Here is a 17,400-nt window from a genome sequence, read left to right as displayed (position 1 = left end):
ACTGCATTGGGACCATTCTTTTTAAAGGTTGGTCCTTATAGTATAAAATTCCCGCTTTGGAGGAAAATGGCTCCATATTTTCATTTTCTCGCTTCATCTGTCTGTTGGTCCAATACACTGGAGTTTATCTTTCATCTCAAAGATTTAGCAAATATTTATGTTAATTACGACCCTACCACACAGCATAAAGTCTTTGGACCACAAGACAGTCTGAAGTACATGATCCTGATGTGTAGTTGCTCCTTGTCCTCTAGATATCATATATTGGATAAATGATTCAATGAAGTTGTGTGGTAATAGGCATTATTTAAAAAAAAAAAAAAAAAAGAATAAAGAAGAAAAAAAGGAGCGAAAGCAAGCTTTTAGTAAAAAAAAAAAAAGGAACTGCTATAATATGAGAGTTTAGTCATTACAACAAGGAGATGAGTTGAGATGAAGATTTCATAAAAGAAGCATAAGCTTGGTGTTGTACTGGAAGAAGGCACTAGGAGTTCTCTATTCCACCGTTATCCTTAACAGTTTTCCCTAAAAGGTAATTTTGCAGAGAAACTTGTAGCTCTTGCATGTATGCTTATGTGCATATGCCAGTTCTAAGTGCAAAGATCTGCTGTAGTTAACCCATACTCAAAATAGGCTTATTTTTGTAGCCTGATCTTTAAATTGAAGTTATTCATATCTAGCAGAGACTTCTGGAGAAGAATAGCAGCCTATATGACATTAGGCTGACTTCCAATCCCTGACGTGACTTTTTAAAATCTGTTTTAGGAGTGAGAGTGTTCTAGATTTGATATAGAGACTGAATTGTCTTAAGTGATCATATTGACATCCTTAAACGTTTCTGCAGATTAGCCTAAACATGAGTTGAGGATCAATTTATCTGTCAACAATAATGGCTTAATTTTGTCTGTTCCCATTCTTTGCACCCAAATTTTTTATTGATGCCACAGTCTAGACATGTCCCTTTTGCCTCCAAGTCCAAGTGTGGACCTATGCTATAAACAACAGAATTTATCCCACTTAGACCCCCTACACCCAAATAAATAGTCAGGTTGTGGATTACTTTGAACCTGTATCAGTTGTGGTCTTACAGCTGAGGTATCTTTATTTTCAAACTGTCGTCTGAGTTGGGGAGAGAGGGTGTTCTCCCCTCTCCAACCTTGTTCTTGCCTTTTCTTCCAGCATTGCTGATTGAAATGACTGTGGTAAATAAGGGTCTGCAAGTTGCAAAAACAAATTAGGCAAATATATGCCAATGTTTGCTATACATATCAAGGCAAAGGGCACTAATACCAGCCAACTTTTAATTTAGCAAGCTAGGTTATCAGACTGGTTTTGGAACACACACAGCGTGGTTCCAGGGAAACACTAGGCTTTTCTGGAAGGTGAATCTGAGAAGGGATGAACTCAAGTGATCTCATGCACAATTTAGAGGAATTTCCATTGACTGAATAGGCAAGTTTGTTAACTTAGCCAGCTAAGTAGATGTGTAAAGGTAGGTTTTGTAATGAAATATGATAGTATAATAATGGTCATTTGAAGCAGTCAATAGAAAGGAATTCTATGAAATACTGAAATTAGAGTGCTGAAAAACATACTACAGGAACAGGCTAGCAGACGTAGGTAACAGTAGATAGCAGAATAGCTGCAAGTCAGCAGTGCAAAAGGCAAACGTCACCGTGTTGGCCTACAGAGGGGTTACAGTTAAATTTGCACGAATACTCGGTCACACTTGATGCGTCAGCTGATGCCTGGCATATTTTCTTGAGATTATGGCACAAGAGTAAAAAGGCAGACAAACTGTTGTGCAGAACACCACCTTGGAGAAGCTGAATTCTGATGAAAAAATAAAGTAGTGTATACATAGGGACCAAGATTTGGTAATAGGGTGTGGTAATTCAAACAAGTGAAAAGATGAGTGGTTATAATTTAAAAAAAAAAAAATTGATCTAAACACCACGCTAAGGGGAGTTATTAATTGTTAGGTTTGGAGAGTGCTACCCAAGCCCAAGGAATGCTTATCTAAAGTTTTCCATGCTTGGATTTATAAGTCTTGTATTTCATTATATTACTCTTCCGTAGATGTGGTCTTGTTAAACTGGAAGCGATGGTAGTGAATTTTCGAGCATCCTCTAAAAAAACAGAAGGGGGGAGAGGATAGTTAGTTACAGACCTATGAATTTTGAAAAACCTTTCCTTTTCTAGGTTAAGTTTAAAAGGCAGAGTTCAGGTAAATATGAGCTGTTTTTCTAAATACAGATGTCTTTTGCACAACAGAAATCATCCTCTGTTACTCCTTAAATTCACAGAAACAATGAGTTTACAATTCTCTCACAGGTCACCTGTTTTCTTCCCTACCTACAGCACGTGCAATCTGGCAGGTTGTTTAAGCATCAGCCACGTTGGTGACAGACATGGTCCACTGGTCACGAGTTTGAGATGGAAGTAGTTTTGTGGGCAGAAGCTGCATTTTTCACGAGCAACATAATGCAATGTGTTGTATCCTCATGGGGGTTTGCTTGACCTTCCTCCCTGCCCTCACCCCGTAATGAAACTAAAAGTGTGTTTGATGATGATTATTGAAAAGAAGATTTATAGGCCTGTGACTTCTACTTAAAATGGGTGATAGTATCTCTGCATTAATTTCACGTTAGCACTTGAAGTTTGATTTTCCTCTGCTCTTGTAGGAAGCTGACGACATTTGGCGGAGTGGTAGAATACAGGTTTTAAGTTGTGCGTTTCTCTTTCAGAGTTGCCTGCAGTCTTTTTTCTGTGCATGCAAGGAGGGCAGGCAAGATCAGGAGTGGCTTAGACATTGACTTTTGCCAGCCAACGCATACTGTTGAATTGATTCTTTCAATCAGAAGTTTCATAGGATTTGTAGAATAGTTTTTATTTCCTTTTGGACAGAAATGTGTCAGCTTTGGTTTTTTACTTTCATAAGGAAATGCTTGAAAGTCCAGCATTGCATCAGATTATATATTAGCACTATGTAATTGTTTTCCCGCCTCTTACACAGGATCGATAAAAACTAAGCCACTTAGGAAAACCCCTTTCGAATTGCAGGCTGAAGTGTCTAGTCTGTTGTTCCTGGACCACCTTTACAGAGAAATGTAGAAGTTTTTAAAACTGAAGTTTGAACATAATTTCTTAAGCAATGTCAATTATTTTATTTCCTGAAGAAGTGTTTTTGTGTTTCTGTTCAAATATAAGCTTTAAGATTGTTAAGTAGGATCACTTATTTTTCTTCTAAATTTGTTAAACTATATCTTTTCCATTTCTGCTCAGCAAAAAATACTTAAGTATCTGTTCTGAAAGGCAGAGATGAAAGTGTAAATTCTGCAGTATTTAGCAGTCCATTGGAGGATTCGATCACTTTTTTCACCTTGCTTTTAGCAAGAGCAATGGCAAAACTGACTACTCTCAAAGAACACAAAATAAAATCTAATTTATTCCTACAAATTATTTCTGGTTATGCTAATCTCGAGTATTTATTTACATCTAGAGCAGGGCCAAACTCTGAAACAGATGCCTGAAGATTTTTTTTTAAACCATTTATATATACTAGGAAATTCTAATTAATTTTGTGTGAAAGCAGATGTTTGTGGATAAATAAACCTTTTTGTTTGTTTACACGTATTTCACCAAAAAAATCTGTTCTTAAAACATTGACCCTGAAAAATGGAGAGGCTGGGGCGAAAGTATTTGCTGGGCCTTTTGTCTGAAATGCACCTAGGTTTGCTTGTCTGTTCAGGGGGCTGCTTAGCATTTAGGAGGAAAGCTATTCTTTAGTTCAGGTATGAAAATGTGCAATACTTCATATCAATTATTTGGCTGATTGCTGAAAGTGCGTTGGAGTGAGGAGGCATTGGCTAGTTCTGGCCTTCACTAATGGGAACATTTCAGAATGTGGATGAGTAATTAAAGTATAGAATGCAGAAAATTAGGCCAAAATTGAATAGAGGTGAATAAGTATGCATTCTGTTGTGCAGATGTTGGAAACAGATTATTTTGGATACCTCTTTCTATCTACATCTTACTTGGTTACCATGTAAAAATCGGTCATACACCATGTAGATTGTTTCTCTTCCCATTGCCTTTTCTGTTTTTTATGTTGTGATGTATCTGTATAGGTAGTAATTTAGCAAAATATCCTATCTGCCAGGTGTGGGAACTAGCTGATTGTATTGTAATACCAGATCATTACTTAATTCATATGCAACCTAGCCTAGCACATGGAAAGCATTATAAATCTATTTACAGTGTGGCTGGTCTGATGATAACATTGTATTAAATTCCCAGGTGAGGCAATTTAAGCAATTGCTTTGCCATGTGTAGGCCATGGAAATTAACTTCTCATATGCTTTAGTAATAGACGAACTTCATTGTTATGCTCAGATTAGTAGTATAGCAGAATTCTTACAGTCTGGTTACATGTACCCTACTTCACATGTAGCATCATACAGGGCGGTGGTACTGCAGATCACAGATCTTAATTAGTTTAAGCTGAGTTAATTCATTTCAATTCTAATTTAGCTGTGCTTGCCCATGAACACATTCAGTTCTATTGGGAAATGTTAAAGCTTGGGTCAAGTAGACAGATTGTTTAAAGCCAAATTGCCAGACAGAACTGAGCAAGTGTATCTGTTTGAACAGGGCTTTAAGAAAATCACCCAATCAGTATGCAAAAATCCTGTTCATAAACCAAGAGAGATCTGCCTGGAATCAGAAATTCTTCCTTGTCAGAAGGTCTGGGTACTGTAGTACATTTAAAACAGCCCCTGAAACTTTCTCTGTCTTGAAGTTCTTGTAGAAAGTAGCTTAACCCTTTTGTGGTGTGTGTTCGTGTGCATGCTACATTTGAATGCAAACATGTACACCGAGTTAAACACTTGTGTGCTCAGACTTTTTGTCTATGGATATACAAGAAAATATAAAATACAAGGAGAACTTCTATATATGACAGACCTTTACAGACAAAAACCTGCACACAGAACCTCTTAAACCTATATTGAGCTGCCCAGAAATGCCTTGGATTACAAACTCTGCAAAGCTTCTGTCTCTTCTAGAAACGTACATATAAAGTACCAGTAGACAGTGGTAACTGACAACTAAGACTAAAAATGTTGACAATTTCTTGATTTGCCTGGTTAGCTTATGTATAGAAGTCATTAACTATTTATAAAATGCATTATGAATTGGGTTCCTTCAAACTGTAGCAGTGTGTGTGACATTTCCAGCTCAAACTATCATTCTTGCATTTGGCTAAAGTACATATTTATAAACAGCTGATAGTTATGAACTGAAAAAAAAAATCTGAAAATTATTTAGTTATTGAGTTTGGACAAACGGAACTAATTTTGATAGCCACATTTAAAAGTGTTAGCCCGTATTACTTTAATAAAAATAAGAATAGTAATTCAAGATATTGATATTTTGGACAAATCCTGAAAGAACAAACGAACACTTTAGTTCAAAGGCCTTTCCTTTTATATTATTGATTCATTTGGTAGTGAAACTGTGATCAAAAGTAGTATCAAATTATTTATTGATTATGGCAAAGAGTTATACCTAATTGTAGTCAAAGGGTTATTTCTTTTAATATAATTGCTGGTTTTCAGATCATGACAGATTATTGCAATAAAAGAGCAATGATACAAATATATTTATTAAGTTCAGTGGTGATGATATAAAGGATTATAAAGGGCCTCTAAAAATTGTATTGCTATTAACATTTATTTCTTTCCTGTGAAGAATATTCTTTTTCCTTTCTTCCATGCAGGCTCTTATGAATGAGAATATCATCCAGTTAAATCTTTCAAATAAATGATGTGTAACCAAGGACCATCTCAGTCTCTACATATAATTAGGCAACTTGTTCACTGGAGAACAAGCTTGTGAAGCATCATGCTCCTCATCTCAGTCTAATAATGATAAATACATTCAACACTAACAGAATCAATGGGGCTGAGTCATTTTTGAAGTTGGGAGAGACTGTACAGTTGAACTACTAGACCTCAAATGGGAAGATTGAATCTTAATCAGAAAAGAAGATTAGATATTTATTGGTATATATTTGTAATTTCCTTCCTTGTTTGATGTGTATCAAATAAAAATAGGAAAATAATATAATTGAGCAATCTATGCCAATTTGTTGGCTTTTGGTGAAAAAAGAGAAAAACAAAACCTATCTCCATATGATATTCTTGCATACTGTGGAGTGTTTTAGTCCCCCATAGTGAAGAAATGAATAATTTAAACAGGCAGCTCTGATACCACAGCCTGTTTAAAGGTTCTCATTTCCTTTAATGCTGTAGACTACTTTAGCTTGGTTAGTATGAAACTGTGACAGCTGAGATCTCCAAAAGATTTGGCACAATTCAGCTCTTGTAGTAGGTCCATGGTATGCTTTGTCCTTGCTACGTACATCTGTAGCTTTAGTATATAATCTAGATCTGAACACGAGCAACTGAATCACAAATCGGTAAGCATTGTAACAATGATGATTGTAATAAAGGGTGAACTACACAGGATAAAAAGCTAAAATGTGTTGCTCTGAGATGACCAACACAAGGCTTACTCCGCTGCTAGGTTCCTAGTTTAAGGGGTGACCCACTTCCAAACCTCTTTGTCACAAAGGTAATTAATTTCCCTGTGCTGAGTATAATTTCTAGCGGGTTGTTTCCTGTGCCCCAGTCCCAAGCACGTTTTTTGGCATGATTGTCCAATTAGGGAAGGTTTGAGGAGGGATTTGCTTTTGCTGAGTTCCTACTGGTAGTGACTACCACAGAGTGTGAGGGAAGCTCCCATCGATAAAGGAAGGCCCTACAGCTTAGTTCATGCTACTCTTGGGTTTCTTCCTCTGCTGAAGTGTAAAATTGACTATAGCAGCACTCAAATACAAAAAGATTTTAGACAGTATGTTAAAGATCCTTTCTTTCTTTTAATGGTGAATGTAGGAATATTAACCGACTAAGGGCCTGTTATTTGGCTAACAAAGAAATTGAAAGCTGGGCTGATGTTCTCTTCATGGACTTCCCCGCTGTTCTGTGGAATGTTGTGCTATCTTGGCAATCTTCAGACATTTGCTTTCCATTGCTCGGCACTTGATCTAGTTTAGAATGATATGATGATCAGTTCATAAGCAAATCTGGTGCTCATAAGCTGTGAGTAATGACTGTCATAATGATCTAATGAATGACTGTCTCAGTTTTGTGGTGATTCCATGAACTGCTGTAAACCAATGTTTCCTCGTACTGCTGTTTTCTCTGCTTTCTTTTGCCCTTTGATTTCTGGTCCTTTCCCTGTAGGCCTTCATAGCCTTAGCAGCATAGTAAACACTTGTTAATTTTCTACATCTTTAAGTTCTACATGTTTCTACAGTTTTGTCAAATGTGTGTTGTTCAGGTTTTTGGTTTTTTTATATGAGAAAAGCTAGTCTTCCTTTCCTATATAATGGCATCACTGCAGTGTTATTCGGAGTTCGGCGTCCAGCTAGCAAGTCTTCTTCAGAAAAATACATTTAGTTCCTACACATGCACTTCTTCAATGCTTCTGATACTAGGGTATATTGCTTGTCAAGGTTACCTGATTATCAGAACTGGGATCACATATTATGTACCTTGAGCTTTACTGAAGCTGCTTTCATTGCTGAAAAGTTGAGGAGGTGACAGTCTTAGAAATGCTAAGGTTTTGCCATGCAGATTTGTCAAAATACAGCAGTGGAACTTTTTAATAACTTTTACTTGCAGAGGTTTTTTTATCAAATAGGTATCCATTAGGGGGCTCTCGAGGTTTAAGATGATCAGCCTTGATACCAATGGCTTCGGAGCTTTACTTCCTAACCCTTTTTTCTTTTTGTTTTACAGAAAAGGTCACGGATCGCCTACAGTGATGAGGTGCGGAATGAGCTCCTAGGGGATGACGGGAATTCCTCAGAGAACCAGGTAGGATGCTAATCAAGAAGCCCTAGTGGGTGGCTGGAGGGTGAAGGAGGTCACTGGCACACTGGGCTTCTCAAGCTGCTCCTTAACAGCATTAGCAACAACTCATGTGGAAGTGATACTGTTTAATGCAAAGCTGGGGTCTTAATCAACTTCAAAATGTTTCTTGGAGATCTTACATTTAACCCTTTAACTTGTGATCACTGTCTGCTATCTTAAAAAAAATCTTTTCTTCTCTTTTCTTTATTATTTAGTACTTAAGAAATAACTTGAAACGCGCTGTTTGCCGACAAAGCCAAGGTCTTCACCTCAAACACATGTAAAAGGAATAAAAAAAGTACATAATGCAGCTTTGATAATAATGCAGTATAATTAAATCAACACTGGCAGGCAAAACAAATGAAAGTGCGCTCTCAGAATTAGGCAGTACCCCACTCAGTTTCCTTGTGTGATTCCTTCCCTAAACAGATTTTCTCTCCTTGTACCAAAACCACAAGTTGTACTAATAAAAGCATGCTTTCATAATGCATGTTGTACTAGAATGCAGAGTGCTATCCATCTCTTTTAATGAAGGAAAGCTTGATAATCCTGAGGCTTTTTTAAAATCTTGTACCCGTATTGTTGTTCTGGATGCTACAGTGAGGATCCTACTAGACTACAGAAAATCATAAAGGCAACACTATATTCAGGGGACTTTGACCCACCTGTTAATTTCTTCTGGTGCTGAAAATTGTTTGACAAGCTGTCTGAAAGCAGAATGTTTCTTTTTTTTTTTTTGAAAATCATGTCAGCTGTAATCAAAGTTGTGCATTTTGAGTTAGAAGTTAGTTGAAAGTTTTCTTAAATATCAGATTTTTTCTTCTGACCAAATAGAATTTAAATTATTTTGGTAGTGAAAGTGAAGCTTGTTTAAATGGTTACTTGATAAGTGCAATATTAAATAAGGAAAAGGAACAGAACCATGTTCTGAAATTCTTAGTATCTTCTACCTTCAATATAAGCTCAGTTCCACTAAGGATTGGAAAAAAGAAAGACTTGGAGACTTATCCCAGTACAATGAATTTTAAAACACAGACCCCTTAAACCTTAATCTTATACAGTATTTTAAATGTGCTGTGTAAGTTTTAAAGTCTGTAATAGACTTTAATACATACATTAATGAAATTATATACAGGACACAATATATCTGTAGACTCTGTAATGTACAGCAGCTCTAATATCTATGTGAAGGGTTAAATTTAAAAGGATGATTTCAGGAAAAAGAGTTTCACATTCTGCATGTCACGATCGTAAACTCAGTCTTGTGAAAGTGTTAAGATTCCCATTTTATTTCTTTTAAGGTGCTGCTATTTTTACATTTTGTGAATTCAGACATAAAAGGGCAATTGTGATAAGAAGCTTTACTTATAACAAAATATCTTATGTGTAAGGATGAGATAAAGTATTTTATTTTCACTTTTTAGGGAATGGTTAAATAACTGGTTCACATGTGCACTTTTTGCGAGTTAAGATCTTTTTTCTAAACTTGATGGAACAAACATGGTCTCATCTCAAGGAACCTTTCAACCTGATACTTTCAACCATTGGTCAACATGAGTTTTTTCTTCCAAATGACCACTTCTTAAATGGAAGAAAATTTTGGATGGTAAAGGAGTTTATGTAGTAACCCAACTTGAAATTGTCACTCCCATGCCTTTGAAAGTTCTGAATTTATTTCTTTTCTTCCTTGAAAAATGTTTTGAAATATCACCATAAAGCAGTCAACTAACTTCTTTTACATATGTGAATGCCAGTATTTTAAAAAATATTATTTATTTTGTTGTTCCAATAATCAGTATTACAGTCTTTTTCTTATGAAATATCATTATTTATATTTGTACTTAATCTTATATGCATGTAGTTATGGTTACAAGCATTTAGTGCAAGAACTTCAGTCTGATGTTGAGCTTATCAGAATGTGCAGCTATCCAAATCAAGTGTGAGGTTTGGGTACTTACCATATAGTGAACATGTTATCTCGATGTATTTAACTCAGTAACCCCAGGTCTAATCTTTCACTCCTACACATTATTATATCAATAGAAAGCTTGAACTAGATGACAAAAGGATGCTCAGGTATAACTTACAGCCATATAAAATATTTGAAGATGTTTCAAATTCTTGCTTTAATTTTGTCTGATGGAAATAAATATCGGTAGATGGACTGACCTTCACCCTAATGTTATGGGACTTCCACTTAACAATCAGTTTGGGTTAGGTTGAATTAGGTAAACTGAAAGGTGGTGGGGTTTTTTTCCCCAATTCAGTCACCAAACTTTGAAAGGGGAGAGGAGAGGAGGGATTCCTTTTCTGACAAAGGAGTTGTTGAAAAAAGTTGCCAGCTCAGAATTGCTCCTGTACCAATCCACAAATATTCATAAAATCTGCCAATAGAAATGCTGAATATCTGGTTAGACTGGGGTGTTACGCAAGGGAAACAAGAGATATGAGCTGTACATTTTAGGTATGGTCTTTGTCATCATGATAAACATTTGCAAAATGTTTTTGGTGGAGGGAGAAGACAAAAAGGAACTTGATGTATACTGGCTAGTACAACCATATTAAGTATCCAGAAATAAATGGGGCACAATTTGGATCCTTTCTTTGTTCAACTTCTATTTTTTGAGTTGAGTTTCAAAGGTACAGTTACAGCAAAACACAGCCAAGTTATAAGCTGTAATGAATAGGGTCACAGGTATGAGTTTCCAGTTGTTCTCCCAAGAAGAAAGATTGAAGTACAAAGGGCAGATTGAAGAATTAGCAAATTATGATTGGTCTTTTGTCTTCTTCTTTTTTCCTAAATGTCTCCCATAAGTAGCTGTCATCATGTGTAGGTGACAACAACTTAGAATACCGTGGCCTTATAATGATTATACCAAGATTTAACTAATTTCACCATAAAGCATATAGAAACTTCTTGTAAGAAGTTATAAGAAATACACAGTACTGCTATTCAAAGCTTTTTTTTAAAATGAATGCATCTTTGTTTAATGAGATAAATAGTGACGTAATGCTCTTAATGTATTTAGGGTTTAGTAAAGTCATTGTTTAGTATACATTAATTTATTCTTAATTTGAATTGGGTGAATGTAGTCAGATGAGGCGCATACAGAGGTTGAGAATCAGGAGACATCCCTTCTCCCATCAAAAAAGCCCCACGTCAAAACCCCAAACCCAAAAACCTACTGTGTGCATTGGGTTGTTATTTCTTTTCCAGGAATGGTCTTAAATGGGCTCTGTTACTTTCAAGTCTTATTTGTAATTCTGGCCACCAATGTTTATCAAATCCTTTGAAAGTTTTGAGCTTTTCAGTGCAATGATATACTACTTGAAGTTGTGGCTTCACTTTAATAATCATAGAACTATTCTATGTGGCGTATGTTTTTTAGAAAGTGTATGTTGGGTTAAATCGGAAGTCCTTCTCGACCAAAATAGTGTCAGGTACAGTATTACCAGCTTTCTTGAAATACAATAGTATTCGTTTCTCTTTCACAACTATCTTCATTAATAAGTTTAAATAAATTCGCATTAGGTTAAATTGCGAGTCCGTATACACATACACTGTATATGTGATTTATGGCAAACAAATATTTTGTGGCTACTTAATTTCTGACTACAAAGTTCTGATAATATTAGATTTGGGCTTGCTGTGCATAAAGTGTGTCAAACTTCAGCTACAGACCAGGGGGTGAAGTTGGTCAATTTAATTCCCCAAGATCTAAAGAAGGTCGGTATCATTTCATATAGCCCTGGCAGAGCAGATCATTACCAGACACAAATCTGTTCGTTACATGCCGAGGGTTTATAGCAAAATAAATAGACTGTCATCATAAGTTCAGAAAATTGTGTGTTCGACCCACGATAATGTGTAAAGGGCGTTTAATAGAGTTCAGCATTTATTCGTTATCTATATGCGGACAGAGACGGCGGTAACGTTATCAGCTTTTTAAAAAAAATTCGGTAGTTTTCTATGCCACGTGACATGCCTCACAGACACACTCACACGCACACACACACACACCCCATCTCACTCCCTCGCTCTCCGCGGCGCAGTTTTGATTTTAGTCACAGCAGAAGGCTTAGCCACAAGAGATTCCACTGGTTCAAACCAGCGTAAACCAGATTATTTTTTTTCAGCCTACAAAGGAACAGATTACCTCTTGTATCGAGTTCTGTATTGCAAAAAAAAAAAAAAAAAAAAATCATCTTTGTTTCAAAAATATGCTGATTATCATAACCTAAAATGGTGGCTGCACACGGCTTAATGCTGTTTACAGTTGAGCGCTGAGCATAATAAAAATAATTTTTCAGAATAGAAAAGTAAAGGTAACACATTTTCATCAAGAGCATTGTTAAATGGGGGAAAAATACATCTTTTGTTAATTTGAATGAATATCTTTCAGCCAATGTTAAAAAAAAAAACCAACCCTCTCCCATTACTTGCTTAGCTGCAAATCCCATGCAGAGCTTAAATTCAGCCATGCAGCACAAACAAGATAGAACATTTTTGTTTGGGACCTATTGAAAAAACAAATGTGCAGCATTTTAAAACTCTCATTGATTATAGCAGGGTGGCATGCCCAAACGGGCTCTATTGCGGGAGAGTAGTTTTAAACTTTGGCCCTTTAAGTATCATAGTCAACTGAAGAATGGTGGCCTCAGAAAGAAAAGATAGCTATGTGATCAACTCCCAGATCGTCTCTTTCTAAAGAGCCTTAATGTTTGCCTTTTTGGGGAAAAAAGGGGGGGAAGATCTGGAGAAAGAGACCAATTTATGATAGGCCAAGCACTTGAATTTAAGCACCGGTTTGGCGGACAATGCAGTTTTCTTTATACCAAATTCTAGCAAAGTTCCTTTAGCTACATACTGAAGAGCCGTCTCAATTTAAGTCCGTGTGGTAGTGGCCCTCCTAATTACATCTAGTTAGAGCCTCGTTGTCCGTTTTGGTAAGGGGGTGAGGCGTACGTTCAGTTTTAGACGAGCCATATGAAACAATAGAGAATAATGGAGGTTCTTTTGTTTCCTTCGTGCTGGCGAGACTTTATTAGTAGTAAACATTCTCAGCTTACACATGTGTTGAAAATTAGTGTTATGAAAATGTAGGTGAAGTATCAGCATAAACTGAGGTAATGATGTAGCTGTTGTAATTTCGCATTCAACTGGAATCGGTGAGAGAACTGTAATTTTTTATAAAGAGCCATTCTTATGCAGACATTTGTTGTGAGTAATTATACGTTTTGTTCCAGTACAAATAATTTATCTATCTCTCTAAGGGGAGAGCATATTACAACATAGCTTTATAATCAAACTGGGGTTTTATTTAGTTTATAGTTTAGTTTATATTTGCCAGAGCATTATTATTAATAGTGTTAGATTGTGTTGATTTACAAGCATAAATTGATAAATATAAATGTATATACTATATAAGTATACACCCCCCCCCACTATGTGTGTATGTATACACACACTGTGTAGTGGTCTAGGATTAAGAACCTGGAATGGGTCTTTTCTGAGGGAAATATGTTTCATGTCGTTCCCTATTCCTTTGTCTATTTTTAAATATGCTACGCAATAAATCATAATTCTGAGCCATTTAACTAAGCAGCTTCATTTTTTTTTTTTAACTGGAAAAACCCCTCTATATGAGGTTCAATAATAAAATTAGATAATATATTTACATTAGAACTCAGGTATATGAAAATTGAAATACTGGTTACATGCCATAAAGATGCAGTCATCTATTAATAAGTTAGATCTGCTAGTAAAATAAGAAATCAGTTGTCACAACTAAAATATACAGAAAACATTCTGAAAACTTGTATATACAAAACCACTTCAGCTGTACAATCTTCGAAGAAAGGAATAGTAAACTTGTTTTTTTCTTTATAATATAGACTTCTATGAAGTCATTCCCCTTTATTTCATGATGGTGTCTTAGATGTGGTTTAAAAGAGAATTTCACACTATTCTCTTTGTTTAATGTGACAGTGTGAGAAAGTGATCTTTATTCGTTCAAAAAACTCTGCATGTAGTCTATGTTTAGGTTCTTTTAATGTGTTTGTCTGTGATTTTTAAATGCTAAACATGTAAACAGATAAATTGTCAATGTTAATTCTGTATCCTGTCACACAACTGATCTTTCTTTCCTGCCATTTCTTTCCTTTTTATCTTTTTTGTGCGTTCATGTTGCAGTTGATAAAATTACGTGAAGAGGTGAGTAGTTTCTTGCTTTTTGTTGTCTAGCTTTCCCTTTAAAGCTGAGTTTCTAAATCTGAAGTAGATCTTTTTGTTCATTGTTGCAGGGAAATCTACACAAAGCAAAAATATTGATTACATTGCTTTAAAATATTCACTGTTGTGCCTCTTTTTCCCTAACAATTGTATACTTACATAGGAATCTCTAGATCAAACCTTAGAAATTAACATTCTTTGATAGTGGAAATTTTTTTTAAAGGCACTAGAAAAAGAAGGGGAAAAAACCCCCCTATTATTTGATCTCTGCTAGAATACCATGATCAAATCAGATACAGTAATAATCATGTTTGCATCACAAAATCTTTGATGGGTAAATACATTTATACACTGATATTGAAAGTGAAAGCACTGCTTTGGTAAAAACCTGTGCTGAAACACTGTAAAAATTACACAGTATTTCACAACGTTTTGAGTTTGGTGTGAGGTGTTCAAGTAGCTTGTGTATTATAGTGGATATTGTATACCCACTGAAAATACAGTACAGGTAGACCTACGCACACATACCAATATTTATTATTTATTTGTGAGTGCTGTAGATCTGTAGGTGTAACACTAGAGATCAGTATTCCAGAACACCTTTCTTCCAGTTATAAAATGACTCATAAATATTTAGAGAGAGAAGCCTGTTTTAATGGTCAGTTCCTCAAATGTTTCAGTATATTTTCTGAAATTAATCTGCTCTGTTACTTACTGCTGTAGCAAAGCAGGTATCTGAACTGCTTTTTTTTATTATTTCCTGATAGCTGCCAAAAAGAAGGTCTCAGTAAAGTAAAGATTACTTATAGGTCAGATTTCTGAAGGGTTTCGTACGGAGAGTTTGAACCAGTGAAGTATCTGAATAAATGTGTTTAGAAGCACGAGTATTTTAACATCACATATTTGTCGGGTATCTTCTTTTTGAAATGTGTGCCCAGACATATCAGTAATGAATACTGAGCTCTGCAGGAAAGGATTTGTAAGTTTTAGAAATGGTGATGACAAAGAATTGTAAAGTAACCAGATTAAGGATAATTACAGAAAATTCTTAAAAACAGTAAGATATTTGTGATATAAAGATTCTTTCACTACTTCCCTGAATGCTTTATTTTTCCCTCTTCTTGTGGAGCTGATATTAATATGTTAAAGCCACAGAGTAAAGCAGTTAACAAAAAAAATTAAACAAAATAAACATGTAACCACATGAAAGCCCTCCCACCACTGCTGCTCTCCCCTCCCCAATAGTTCCAGTATTTAAACATGACAATATTGTTGCAAGGGTTTGTATAGCCTTATTTCTGAGATTTTTCAGAAGTACAAGGTTCATTTGCTCATCCCTTTAACAACACCTGCACGTCTGCTCCTGTGCTTTTGTGAAAGAATGTAGTAGGATCATTTTTGCTTGCAAACATAGATTATAATTTTATAAACATAAAGATTCCTAATTTGTAAGTTTACTCTGAAAATTTAGTTAGATATAAAGAACAAAGCTGCTACTTAACTGCTCTTCTTTTTGAAATAGCTATGAAGTTAAATCAGAAAATTCAGGATGTTATTGCAAAGGGCTGCGACTTGGAAGCTATACTGAACTCAGTTATATGTTTTTGAGCTTATGAATCCTTTTTGTTAGCCACCTAAAAATGTTTTACATTGCTTCTGGTAATTTTCTTTTTTGCTTTTCCTTGCTAGCCTTATAAGTTACTTTTTCCTCTCTCTGCATATTGTGAGAGAAGCAGCAAATAGAACTAAATGAAGGGATTTATTATTTTGTCTAGATCAAAATTGTACAGGTAGAGAGAGAAATAACTTAAAAAACAATTGTTAGCATTCTGCTCTCTGCACTTAGGTACCCACTATGTGTTGGATAGGCTGTAACTGCAATAGTGTTTTTATACCCAATGCAAAATGCACATTAAAGTTTAAATGAAGGCTAGTACAGTGACTCAGGCATAATTCTTAACTCGTCACATAGTGAAACATCAAGGCATCCCCAATTATAGTTCTCCTAAGGAGGTATGAACTGATCTTAAAAGAAATTGTAGTTTGCCATACTGTTTGTTAATAAAACCTGTGCTTCCTCTCATTACAGGCTCTATTCTAGCACACTTGCCGTACACAGGCTTCCGTGGAGGCTGTGTCGCTCTGTCTTTTGAGCTCCTGAGATCTCAGTTTGAATCCAGCCCACATGGAATGACTAAATCTCTAGCGATAGCGTGCCACTTTGCAAAACTTCCTTATATAACTCCAGCTAGAAGCTGTGTCTGAAGCTGCAAGACGCACTGAATCGCCTCGCTACCCACCTCACAGGGAGCAGGGGATACTGTGGGAGAAGGAGTTTGGGGAGGGGTGGGAAGCAGTTGAAAGCATCAGCTGCTCCTGTAGGGCACTGATTTCATGGCCAAAGGACAGGATGCCTCCAAACCCAAACAATGTCAATAACACCACCCTTTATAATAAAAATTATGTTTCATTATAGAATGACTTGGGTGGAAAGGTTCTGAAATCAAGCAAGAAACAGCTCTGAGTTAATGTTAGCACCGAGTTGACAGGGCTTTAGTATTCCAATTGCTCGCAGTAAGCCTCAACTGAACTGTGGGTTTGTAATTTGCTTTTTAGATTGAATGTGGCTTATATAGTATATAAAAATATACAGTTAAATGCTAATTCTTTCTGTTGGGTAGCTCTTCCACATTGTAATGTGAAATCTGATTACTTCCCCCCTCTCCCTTAACGGAGCAGGATAGTCTTTTCATTTCCAGCATACCACTACAGCGCTATACATCTGTTCTGTAATTATAATGTTCTGCTCCTTGTGCTCACTCCCAGCCTATGGTTTTGTTTTTTTTTTTTTTAAAGTATCTCCTCTCTAACTTTTAGGATTCTTACCTTCTAAACTCCTTCTTTATATCCTCCCCCCCTTCTCATCTACTTTTCTTTCTTGAGAGACATCTATGTAATAGTGTTAGGTTTCTGATGTTTTTTACAAATTTTAAAATATTTTACACTACTTATTCTTTAATATCATTTGGGGGGCAGTATTTGGAGCAGGCTTACACGTCTTTTGGTTTTTTTTCTTCTAATGGGCAATGGAGAGCAACCAGCAGATGTTATGAAAGGGTGCCTTTTAAAAAAAAATTAAGCAAAATTAACACTAATTATCTAGATTGACCATGAGTACTAAGAACATGC

General features: G+C 35.8%; 1 protein-coding gene across 1 annotated transcript in view; it reads left to right on the top strand.

Moving 5' to 3' along the window:
- VTI1A (vesicle transport through interaction with t-SNAREs 1A) overlaps positions 1-17,400 on the top strand; it is a gene marked incomplete at both ends in the record, with an annotated part of 63,485 nt that overhangs the window by 44,374 nt on the left and 1,711 nt on the right. The window contains 2 exons of the mRNA XM_009575068.1: positions 7,866-7,943; positions 14,173-14,193. Of these exons, the coding sequence (XP_009573363.1) occupies positions 7,866-7,943; positions 14,173-14,193 (99 nt within the window). The remainder of the gene's footprint in view (positions 1-7,865; positions 7,944-14,172; positions 14,194-17,400) is intronic.

The sequence above is a fragment of the Fulmarus glacialis genome, unplaced genomic scaffold, assembly GCF_000690835.1.
Source record: "Fulmarus glacialis isolate BGI_N327 unplaced genomic scaffold, ASM69083v1 scaffold1703, whole genome shotgun sequence".
In the NCBI taxonomy this organism is placed as follows: Eukaryota; Metazoa; Chordata; class Aves; order Procellariiformes; family Procellariidae; genus Fulmarus; species Fulmarus glacialis.
The sequence above is the reverse complement of the archived record's forward strand: the minus strand, read 5'-3'. Positions and strand labels throughout refer to the sequence as shown.